This window comes from Sinohyriopsis cumingii, chromosome 11 (genome assembly GCF_028554795.1).
Source record: "Sinohyriopsis cumingii isolate HCF-2022 chromosome 11, ASM2855479v2, whole genome shotgun sequence".
Classification (NCBI taxonomy): domain Eukaryota; kingdom Metazoa; phylum Mollusca; class Bivalvia; order Unionida; family Unionidae; genus Sinohyriopsis; species Sinohyriopsis cumingii.
In genome coordinates this window covers 95,822,941-95,835,938 of record NC_142971.1, presented here as the reverse complement: position 1 = coordinate 95,835,938, position 12,998 = coordinate 95,822,941, and the positions used below count along the sequence as shown (strand labels likewise).

At 33.6% G+C, this 12,998-nt stretch overlaps 1 protein-coding gene across 1 annotated transcript in view; it reads right to left on the bottom strand.

Annotated features, from left to right (window-relative positions):
* The window catches only part of LOC149789053 (protein MCM10 homolog), a 94,062-nt gene that overhangs the window by 63,331 nt on the left and 17,733 nt on the right, over nt 1-12,998 (bottom strand). The window contains exons 4-9 of the mRNA XM_089975240.1: nt 12,853-12,957; nt 10,807-10,920; nt 8,804-9,034; nt 5,832-6,020; nt 5,172-5,303; nt 1,598-1,715 (exon numbers count right to left, since the gene is read on the bottom strand). Coding sequence (XP_089831366.1) covers nt 1,598-1,715; nt 5,172-5,303; nt 5,832-6,020; nt 8,804-9,034; nt 10,807-10,920; nt 12,853-12,957 — 889 coding nt within the window. The remainder of the gene's footprint in view (nt 1-1,597; nt 1,716-5,171; nt 5,304-5,831; nt 6,021-8,803; nt 9,035-10,806; nt 10,921-12,852; nt 12,958-12,998) is intronic.

Here is a 12,998-nt window from a genome sequence, read left to right as displayed (position 1 = left end):
TAAAGTTGTGGACAATGGATGAAAGGACATCATATAAGCTCTCTGAGTCTAAGACCAGTAGGGACAAAATAAAACTTTTTCTCATGTATTTTCTGTGTTCAAATTTTCATGATAAAATAAAACAGGAGACCAATGTGAACCTAAGTCTGTTCACCTAGCTGACATGTATCTCAATGCCAAATGTAGTTGATCAAGAAATCTTGGTTAGTTAAAGAGGATTTTAGTATATAATTTTTAGCAATGGCACCATATCAGATGGCTGATAAACATCATTTGTGCAAGCCTGAAAGAATTTACGCACTTTCTGTGAAATCTGGGCAAAATCCTGTTGACCAGTTTTTCAAAAGAGAAGTCATCTAAAGGTCATTCTAATATTTGCATCATCAACCATACAAGAATGCTTTCAGTCAAATTTTGGTCAAATTCTTTTCTGCAATTTTTGAGAAGAAATTATTTAAAGGATTTTTTCTTCTTTCTAATGGCAGCTTTATTTAATGGTTAACTGACACATGTATAGAAAAAAGTCGTTCATGCCTGGATGATTTTTTAAATAGTAATTTAAAGTTTTTCATTGTTTAATAACAGTGGCCACATCTGCTGTTCTTTCAAGATCAATGGTATTAAATTAAAATACTTTCATGAGCGTGTGTGTATGATTTGGATTTTTAACGTAGCTTTAACAATATTTCAGTCATATCACTATGATGTCTGCAGTGTGGCAGTTTTTAGTGATGTCTAGCACTGGGGCATCATGCCGCAGACATGTGGCATGATGTCCCACCCAGTCACATTATCCTGACAATGGGCCAACCAATCCTAACACTAACCTCTTAATGCTGAGCGCCAAGCAAGGCAGCTGTAAATACCATTTTTGTATGTCTTTGGTACGACTCAGCCGGGGATGGAACCCACGACCTCCCACATCAGAGGCAGACGCTCTAACCACTAGGCCACCGGGGCGGTCTACTTTCATGAGAGAATGATTTCTGTCAAATATGTATCAGTGTTGTTTGAGAAGCAGTTGATTTAAAATGTTTTCAACCTAAAGTCACATTGACAATAATCAAAGATGGATCAAATTTGAAATGCCTTCAAGCATAGTATGATTTGTAAATATGGTCAAAGTCTATTCAGTGGTTATTGAGAAGAGATTGCTTGGAAGTTTTCTATTTATATTAATGGCAGCCATATTTGATGGTGGATTGGGATGTAAATATCAATTTAAAAGACGTCCATGCCAGGATACTGTCAAGCTTGGTAGAAATTTTTGAGCAGGTTTTAAAGAGAGTCTGAAAAGAGCAATTGCTGATAGATGACACATTATTAGACAATAAGCTCATGAGGCATCATGGCCAGGTAAGCTAAAAGGATTTTTTATGGGGTAAGGTGAGGAACTGTTATGGAATGTTTACCTGTGTCAGGTCTATTTCAGAATTATTTATAGGTGTGACTGTCTCTTGCCCATTAGCCCTTTCACAAAATAAGCAAACTACCCTAAATTTGATGCTTTGAATAAGTGGTTTTTTTTGCAAGGAAATTTCTGCATTTGGTGGTTTTGAATTTATAGACATGTGAGAACTTAAAAGAAAAGTCCTACATGATTCGAATTCCAGAGTGTGGGTCTGTAACAGAGTCATCTTTTGCATCTTCTTTGGAATGATTCTGCTTGTTTTGCTGTTGGAAATCTTCTCTTGTCAACCCAGGTTTTTGATTCCCTGCAATCAAAGTACAGTTTCAGGAGTGTATAAGATATTAAGTAAATCTCAGTAAAACCTAATATACAGTTTTTAAAACTTTCTTCAGCCATCTAAATAAAAATAATCACCAATTCAGGATTCTTACATATTTAAATACACATACTAATTACACAGCACATGAACACATGCAATTTATCCAATGCTTCTGAAGTTGTATGACATCATTTTAAGCTTAGATCTGTGTTCTTCTAGCATTATACTAATATGCTATGCCACTGAAGTGTCCTTCGAGGAGAATGTGAAAAGATGGTTTTACTATAGCATATCCAACACATCCTGAAAATTCAGACCTGCCAACCCTGACGAGCCCGTCTCAGTAAGGCAGTTGATTGTTTTTCTTTAAGTTTGACCAGTTTTCAGTAAGGTGTAACAAAATATCATAAACTCTAATGTAAAGCTTGAAAATGTAACTAAAAGTTCCGTATTTGGAACATGAAGCGACGATAAACATTATTTTCAACTGAAAAGTTTTTAAATTATGTGTAGACTTTATTTACCACTAGTACAGTGCACAAAGTTTAGTTCCAAGCCCAATGCGGCTCAATGGCTTGTTGCTGTCTCTCATCTTGACAATTCCTGGAAATTCTTTTTCCATTTCACATGACGATGGCAATCATATTTTCCGCAACAAGTCATACTCAAACTGGCATGTGATGTCCACTAAACATAACTGTGTTCCTTCCAGCTTTTATTCACATGAATCTAATATTCCTTTTTATTTTTTCTGTATTGATTATTAATTTTTTCAAGAGGCTTATTTTCCCTTTCGTCTTAAACATGCATCGCTTGCTGGATGCCATCTTTTAAAAAAGTTCTATGATCAAGAGTTTGATCATGCAGACACTTCACATGAACAAATAGGTGCAGTTTAAAGCATCTGATGTGCTGCTGTAAACGTTAGTCTGGTTCCCTGACCAATTTCACTACTACTAATTTGAAACCCAGATCCCTATCAAACACGAATGAACACATTTTCCCGGATTTTTAGGCAATGATCATTTTCCCATAGTTTTTGCTTTTATGCCATAAGTAAGTATTTTAAGGGTAATTTTCGTAAGACTTACGGCAAAATCGTAAGAGTTTGCAGGTCTGAATTCAGATGATCACACCAGTTCAGAAAATATGCATTTTTCACCAAAACTTGTTCTTAAGGTTAATATTTTGCATAAAATTACACAGGTTTATGAATGAAGGATAGTTAGTGAATAACAACTCTGTAGAATAACAAGTATTACTGGCAAAATGCCTTTAATATGATTTATGATATATAACATAAAGAAATGTTTTAACATGTACAACTAGACATTGTAAGAAGACTTCTGGTCATGAGCCCAAATCAAAATGATTTTTTAGTTTGGAGGATATGCCATAAAAGATTTTCAAGATGGCTGCTGTGGTGGCATTAATATAATTTACAATCAACCAGGCATCATAAGAAGTCTTTCAGTGAAACCCAATGTTGACATGACCTTCCGCTCATGAGTAGCAATAACAAGATTTTCAAGTTGGCTACAGTGGTGGCCATATATCTGATTTTGGACCAACTGGACATCAGGAATATGGATGCTGTGGCAGCAATATTAGATGTCAAATCAACACCATTTTCACTTGGGACCTACTAGACATAACAAGAAGTCTTGATGTAAATACCAGATGCTGATATGATCATCCCTTTATGAGAAGTAGTGATAACAAGATTTTCAAAATGACTACTGTGTTTTGGCCATATTTAATGTCCAAGCAGCATCATTTCATCTCTGACCAACTACAGAGATGGAAACGGCATCGAAAGGAAAAACCTGAAAATTTTCCATGCATCTGCAGGGCACATGTAAAGTGTAGAATTTTACAAGTAATCGAAAACACTTTCAATATCTTCAAAACATGTATAAAAAACAATTAACTATTATTATTTATTAACTTGAATACTCTTTCATTGTTCTAACAAGTCACTTTTTATGAACTGTTGAAACCTCTACTTTCAGCTTGTATTTGTGTTTCCTATTACACTGGTTTTAAAATAAGGCAAGGTAGGTTTTGTTTAAACATATATATAATAATGATTAGTATATATAATGTGTACTGGGCTAAACCAGCTCAATTCGATGCACATATCAATTTTGGGGGTTTTTTAAATTATTTTTTGTACCCCTGGTGAGAAAGGTGCCAGGATGGGCAACGAAAAGCTGGGACAGTCAGCTGATGAGAAACGCTTTCCTTGGACTGAGGCAGTCACTGGCAATTTCAAAGATGAAAGTGACTGAAAAACTGCTGGATGTTTATGCATATTTAAACCTGATCTTCCCTGTCTGTGCTTTTTAATTTTAGCATGGTTAGGGAGCACCTTTTTGCCAGCAGATCCAGAATTTTGTCTTGGCAGCTCATGCACTAGTTAAGTCCAAGTTCCTCTAATTTCCAAATATATTCAGAAAACATTATTGTGATCTTTTTCTTCTTGCCAGCTCCATCTGAACGATTTTTTTTTTACTGACTGGTCTAAGTTTGTTGTATCCATATATTTTCCTCTTTCAAGAAATTTCAATTCCATAGAAGCCATAAAAAGATCAGAGTGTATGAGACTTTACTTGAAACTGCATCATGAACGATTGAAACAATGAACAATTCAAGCCTGTACAATTAACTTCTGGTATAAGGTGTCTTGGTGTATTTTAAAACCTTCTTTCCTACTAGAATTACATCCAGAAATAAATATTCCGATCAACAACAACAAACAAAAAGTCCGCCAAAAATTTTACCAAAATAGGGCATATTGGTCTGCATTAAAAAACTGGATTTTCTACTAAAACCAGAAAATTTCCATCTCTGCAAATAGTCAATGGGCTGAATGTTTGTAAAGTTTCATGGCAATCCTCCAAGTAATTTAGGAGTAACGATAACAAGCTTATGCAAATCGATGGTTGGACAATGGATGAAAAACCATCCCTTAAGATCAAAATGACCATAACACAAAATTTAACCATGGTATGATGGACATATAAACAGATGGACAAGAGTAACATTTTATATTTCTACCAAAGTCAGAAAAAATTCACTAAAATCTTATCTAAAGTTCAGATACAATTTCTAAACTATTTAATATTGCTGATGCAGTTATATCTACTTTTTCCATCTACTAAAACGATGAGATACAAATATGATGGCACCTACTTAACGATAATCCATAATTATGAAATGATACAATATGTTAAGTAACAAAATTAAGAAGTGAACAAAGCGATTGTAAAATCAGATCCTACAAAAATTTACGAGTATGAATATTATAACCTATCTAGATCAAAATACAACTAGCCATAGTTATTAAAATGCAACCAGCTAAAATAAAAATACTTTATTCAAACATATCCTGTTGTTGTCAAATGTATGTGAACATGGTTATGATATAAGTGTCCTTACATTTGTTCTGAGGGGAGGTTTTCTTCAGAACAGCAGAATCATATAAAGGAATGTGTGCTTCTCTTTTCCGTGGTCCCGCATTTAGCAGCTTCTTTATTTCTAGTTCCTCTTTGCTCAAACCCTGTTTTGGCTCTAACAAATTACAGAAGAACTCATTTTATCAGTACAAATATTAAACTTGATAGTTTGATCTTTATTCTTGGAAATATTTTGCATATAAGCTAGGCTGATCAGATGGTAAATAAGGTTTAGAAAACATGTCATGGACAAAATGTGAGCCTAACTTGTTTATTGCTGTTACTGAAATATGGTACATCCTGATGTCCAAGTTGGTGGAAAAGGAAATATAAATATAACTATTATAAAACAGTGAATTATCCATCTGCTACAATTACTCAGTTCGAGGAAAGTCCCCAAAACATGCTACATTGGTAAAATTATAACTTGTCTTTCTGAACACCAAATATTGAAAGGTATCCTAAATTCTAAAAGACAGAAAACATACCCTCTGAAACAATACTACACAAAGAAGCTAATAATTTCCCCGTCCAATCAATGGTGTTTATTGGCAGGCTGTGTAGAATAAATCAAGTAAACAGTAGTGTCACACCAAGTATCTAAACAGAAAAGTTATATTATAAACATATAGCATAGTAGCACCTCCATCCAGGTCCTCAAAATCACTATCACTGTCCCCAAACAGAGTCCTGGCATCAACTTTCATCCTATTTTCATCATGTGAAGGGTCTATCACGGGAAGAGAGCTCCCAGGGTGTGTGCTCTGAGTTGCTTTTGTAACTGGGTCAGTAAAGAACAAATTATCCTCTGTTTCAGTCATTTTAATACCACCTGTTAGTTGGAGAAAGGAAACAAAATTTAACTGGTTAGAAAGGGTCTGCAGAATTGTCTCCCATTCCAATTCTAATGTGATACACTTCTACATATTTATTACTTTCAACTAGATTTGTGTTTGTAAAACAGGCATACACTGACTGCAGACAAAAGTCTTTATTTAAAAAATGTACAAAATATTGAAAAATTACTACAACTTACATATGTATACAAACAAATATACTGAATTTCATGTTTACCTGGATTTTTGTGTGCAAAATTCTGCTAATAGTTTCAGTAAATAAAACAGTCCAAAAGGTTGAAGATAAATTATATTTTAAAAAAATACAAATCGCTATAAAGGCCTAAAAAATCTAAGCACATCAACTATGGGGATGGTAAAGTGTGGTAAAATCGATGGCTTAAAATTTATCACAGCAAGGGCATAAAGTTTGAAACCTGCACTCCTAACATTGTTCCACTGCCCTGTCTCCATGGGAAAGTGATACCGATGTCTCATTGTCTGCAGATATAGACAAGAACAATCATGAAGTAACAGGTGAACTGTGAAAAATGAGACCTTTAACATTATAATGCTATACTATTTACTGCAAAGACCATATGATGGATGTAGAGGAAGAGACCGGTTACACGGTACATACAGATCAGGAGAACTAAATTAAATGACTTTTCAATGACCATTTTTCAGTTTTCAATGACTGCTCATGGTATAAAGTGTTCCACTTCAGTTACCACTTTAAATACAAGAAACAAATATGAAAAGGAAAATGATATTTATAAAAAAAGTCACTGAAACTGGATTCAGACTACTGCTCTTTAGCTTCTATACTTTCTCCTCCAGCACTTTAATTTCTGAGATGATGCCAAGATTTTAACTAATAGGTGAGTGATGGATTATGTCACAATACATATGAGCCCTGACTAATTGTACATAACAGTCATACAGAACAGATTAATCTCAGAAAAAAATCAACAGATTAATTGTTGTTGTTGTTGTAGGGTTTAACGCCATTTTTCAGCACATGATAGGCTATACATGGCGACCAGTATTAATGTGGAGGAAGAACCCGGGAAATCCCCGGAAAGAACCACCGACCCTCGAGAAGCTACTGGCAAGCTTTCTCACATACCCACATTGGCCGAATCTGAGACTCGAACCCACGCAGACAGAGGTGAGATGGCAGTGATCGGTAACGGAGAGCACTTTAGACCACTCGGGGCCCCCCAACAGATTAATGCTTATACAACTTGAGGTGACATCTTTTAAAGATTTTGATTTCAAGATGACTCTAACAGAGTGGAGTTGGAATAAAGACAAACAGGTATTGAAGTGTTTGGTAAATACTGAAGTGTGGTTGTTTCCCCCCCCCCTTAAAAAAGTAAAATAATGCATCCACGTTTTTCATATGTAGGATAAATCGTGTTGGACAATACATTATAATTTACTTTATAATGATTTATTCTAAAACAAAAACATAATCTAGGTGAATCGAAGAATACAAATTAGTGTTTCTATTCATTGTTTCAATTGCATGCATTTTTGTAAATAAAATTTTTGTAGTAAACTAAATATTGAGACAATAGAAAGCATTCATCAAGAATACCAAGGGGTTAATCTGTGCTGGCACTAATAATAGCCTGATAAAGAGTAAAGAGATTTATACCTCTTAAGCTGGTGATCAGATCTATTAAAATTACACATCTAGTATTAGAAACGTTATGCATGTTATGTTACACAGTGTACCAAGTTTGGTCAAAATGTTGACACATTTGCAGTGTTTTTGAACCTTCAAAATTAGGACACTAACTATATGTGCTACTTCAGTGATGTTGACAATGATTCTAACAGCAGCTAAAATTCTCACTTTTATCAGTTTTCCAGCTCCAATAACATGATATACTACACAGGCTTAAAAATAAATTGCCATCATCACTATCATCAGCCAGTAATTGCCAAACAAGACCATCATCTAAAAATAAATCACGCTATGATTCAGCCATTTAAAACTTTATGTATGGTTCAAACTACAACAGAATGCTTCGTCCAGGACCAAAGATGCCAATTAAACTTAGTGAAGTGAAAGAGTTTGCATCAATTAGTGATGTCATGTGAAAGAGGCTCTATGCACGATATCCAATTACTTCCTGTGGATTATGATAATGGTGGAATTGCTAACATATGACAGAAAATCAAACAATACTTACAATCATCACACAAGGTAAAATAAATTGATTGACTTCATTTTAACAGTGCAAACAATGAGAATAAGAGTGTCAGAATAGGAGCATAAGTTTCTAGATGGGGTGTACACATGGGGTTAGGTCAGATACATATATTACATTTAAGCCAGTCAACAAAATGTAACATAGTGAACAGATTTTGTGTCTGGTTCTTGATTGAACAGGTAGCCAATGAAGGTTACAGAGCATGGGGAGGTGTGCTCAAATCTTTGTACTATAAGGATGAACGTGGAGGTCAAAAGATAGAAGAGAAACTATATTAAAATTTTGACAGCATGAGCAAACTCAAGTGATCTGTGACAAATGTCAGCAGTCTTTGTCAATACTTTAAAAAAATAAAAAATAAAAAATAATAAAATCTCCCAGAATGAAACTTTCAAACACATGAACAATTGCATACAATCATTGAAGCCATTCATCTCTACCTATGTTCTATTCCCCATAGTTATACTGAAATCATAAACCTAGGAATCTATGTGTAACAGTCTTATTTTTTAATTTGATGACTCACTTACATTCCTTAGCTTTTAAATTCATACCCTTTGGAACGACCCTCTCCTTCAATCTGGGAGACTTATTGGATCCTGGTTCATTGTTCACATTTCTCATAATTGGGCTGCTTGTCATGGACACAGTTTCTTTGACTTTACTGGGGGTCTGTATTTCATTCTTCAGAGAGAGACCCTTGTTTCTGGGCACAGTCTGTGAACTTTTCTTTTCCAACATCTGTGTTAACTGCATCATTCTTTCCTGCATTTGGAGCATTTCCTCTGTAAAATGAGTAGATTACATTATATGAATTCTGTAGAGCACAATAGTCTGGTGCAGGCTGCTTCATAAAATGAATGAAAGTAACTTGTAGATATATTATTGATTATTTTTGGACCAACATATTTAAGTATATGGTTACATTTCACAATTCCTCAAATTCTTATTCTGAGTAAGCGAACTTCTACTGAAAGCAAAATATTTATTGAAGATATATAGGCAAGACATACGTGATTAAAGTACTTTTAGTGACAAAAGTTGCATTTTTATCAATTTATACATTTTTTAAAAACTTTCAGCACCTAATTAAAAAAAAAGACTACTGTATTTGTGAAGCCTCACAGATTTTAAGTTTAACAGAAAAAAGTTTTCATATGTGATTTGATTCTATATACTATATGGAAATATATACAATAATTTGTATTGAAATCCACTAAGTAGTTTTAATAACATATCTGATTAATTTCAATCATTAGTGTTGATAATATGGGCTATAAAAGTCACCATAATGGATATAGTTGTGATGTCACATCTGGTCTATGGCAGATACATTAGTTAACTTATTTACTGTTCTGAAGAATTTAAGTTTTATACCATTAAAAACATGCACAGAACAATGATGTTAAACAATGGCAAATAATGAAGATGAATTCAGACTATGGAGCTTCATGCAGAACCATTTCAGGGTTGATACATATTAGTAGAAGTGAAATGCAATGATTTTTAATGACTAATTTTCAGTTCAAAAGCTTCTCTCAGTATCAAGTGTTCTACTTTGTTATGTATAGCTATATTACTTTTATTATTTTCATGATCATTGTTGTCATTTAGCTAATAATTATTTTAAATACTAATCTTCTCCATCAGTTAAGTTCATTCCTTAAAAGATAGTCATAATTGTATGGTGCATAAATTATTCAGAAGATCTAAGGTTGTGTTGAACTGTAAATCCTGGTAAACATTACATGATTTTGACTTCTTGAAAGGCCAATCTGACCTAATTCCTGATTGGATAGAGAAAGTCACCTGACCCTGTTTATTAGTTCAAATTGTTCTTGAAGGAATATGCATCTTCAATTGTATCATGACTGTGTAGAATTAAGTATTGCTAGTATTAATATCAGTCTTGGAATTATTAAGTGCTTTAAATATTCAGATTAATTGGACTTTTAGCTGTTATGGAATTTCTGTGAATTCATTTCAAGACATTTTGGGATACCACTGGGAGAGATTTAAAATACTCAATAATTCTGGATGTCATAAAACATTTAAAACTACTTAGGATTTCAATCACCATCCTGTATATTATTTTAAATTTTCAATTTGTATTTTAGGGAAATAAATCATACTTTAAATTTTATAAAACTAGTTGGTTTTGGCTCTTTTAATTCTTATTTTAAGACCATAGAGTTGTAGCAACTTCAAGTTACTAATTTAAACACATGAAACAAATATAAACAAAAAATATAAATAATTGTAACGAAATATGAATTGCAAAAGATAATAAAGTATTTCAACTGCATCCACCACTTTTCTCTAGCTGCTGTACCTTCTCCTTCAGCTGCAACTCTAGTACTTTCACTTGCTCTTTTTAATGGGTTCAAATCTTAATATTTTTCTTAGTGAAAGACACATATATGTTAAGAGTGAAATACCTTGAATTGTCTGTATGATATAAATTTCATTCTGACTAAATTTACTGACTTATCATTACAAAACTAGTAATTTATCACTTTTGTTATACGAGTAATCAATATACAGACAAGGAATTTACCTTTTATAGCCAAAATGTTTTCTTCATCCTCTTCTGACCCAGATTGTCTCCTCTGCACTTCATGATCATCCTCCTCCTCCTTAATTTGTTGCAAATGGGTGCCACTATTGCCAGCTATAATGTTCATATAACATGTCAGTCCTTGTTATTATAATCCTTGTTAATAAAGATTCATTTATGATTGGGTTGGTTTGATATAATGCATTTTGGTGTGGTCAGGTGTACTCAAATATTGGAATTTCATGTGTTTCTTGAGAACTGGGCTTTTTTGTTTCAAAGTCTTGTGTAGATATTTGATACATCATTCAAGTTCCTAGTATATGATGATATTGGTAATATATATCTTAGTTGAGTGAAGCACGTGGAAAGGACATAAAACTGGTATACATGCCAGCCATGAGAAATGTATAAGTATAATTTTGGCTAACATAATTGCCCAAAAAGTATTCTGAGCATAAAATGTGTAATCTATATATTACTACTACTAACAATAGTACCGCTACTGTTCAGGTTACGACATGATAGCTAATAAGCAATAATTCAGTACATCAGATGAAAATGTCATTTGTTTTTACTATTAACCTGGATGTGCAGGTCAAAATACTTGGCACAAATGGGAAAAATCCATTTGGATTAAAACCAGAATACAAACACAAAACATTCTGAAAAATTATTTCTATTCAACGCTCATTCTAGCTAGTCTACATCACTGATTATGTGCTCAATCAGATTGCTGTACTGCTTCACTCTCATATTCTTTTTTAATTTTTTTTAAAGCAGCGTTGAATTGTCCTTTTTCTGATCGGTCATGTTTTGAAATTAAAAAGACTCACATGCTCTAAGAAGCCATAACTCAACCCATAAAAGTCCATTTCATGTAATATCTGGTGCCATTTTCTTTAAAAGTAAAGACAAGGCCACTAACTATGTTCATTGCCAATATAATGAATCTACAAGGCAAAGTTTCTTACTAACAAAACCTGCCTGTTTTCTTGAAAATGGGCAAAGCAGTTGCTATAAATAGAAAACCAGGAAATACACATATCTATATGATGGAGATATCAGCCCTTACGCTATTCTTATGCAGCAGTCATTCTATTTCGAATATTCTTAATATTTTATGATGAGTGGAATTTGAGAAATGATGATATAAATTACAAACACAGCTTTTATTGCTTTTTTTTAAAAACCCAGCAGAAAAGCGTAATCCAAACACAGAAAGCATAAGATGCAACTCACTGAAAAAAAGCATAATGATTATGCCAAAAGTGTAATTTTTGGCATGTATATGTTGGGCTTAACCCTTGGAATCAAAATATTTCATCATACTCAAGCAATAGTTTGCACACATCAAACTGAATTATCCCTATGCTCTCAGATATAATGAAACGTCTATATTGGCCCAAAGAACACTGTGATAAAGTATGCAGGTCACATAAAACTAAAAGACAAGAGCTGTGAACCGTTTACTCCATATTTCATGTTGTTGTTGTTTTAGTAGGGTTTAATGCCATTTTTCAGCACACGATAGGCTATACATTACTGCCAGTATTAATGGTGGATAAAGAACATGTGGAAAAATAAACAAAATATTTTTACACACTTGCTTTTGGCCATAGAACTAAAGATGACTTTCATTGACCACATCAATATCAGGCTGCCAATCAACTTTGGTTGAAATCCAATTAGGAGAGTTATTGTACAGAAACAAAAGTGGGTAAAACTGATAATCAGGGGCTATAATTCTGATAAATTAGCATGCAAACTGCTAACAATAAACTCAGTCAAGGTCTTATCAATGTCAGAAGCATACGAAATTTACTTAAAATCCATTTATAATCAAGGGATATATTGCATCGAAAAGAAAATGTGTTGGTCTGAAAAGCAGGGGTTATAACTCTTGCCAAATGACGATACAGAAGGCCGACAATTCAACTTTGCCAACAAAAATGTGCTGAATATCAATATGTATATTTTGCATTAATCATGCAAATAATATTTTTGCAAAGTCACTTAAGTATTTTCCCCCACTAACAATGGTCTTACCATGATGTTCTTCATCTTGGTCACCAGCAGTTGTCTCCCCATCAGATTCAGATTCCTCAAGGAAGGCTGTCAATGCATCAATATCACACTCATCTTTATCAACACCTAAATAAAAAGAATATAATTATACTGTCAGGTAATATGCC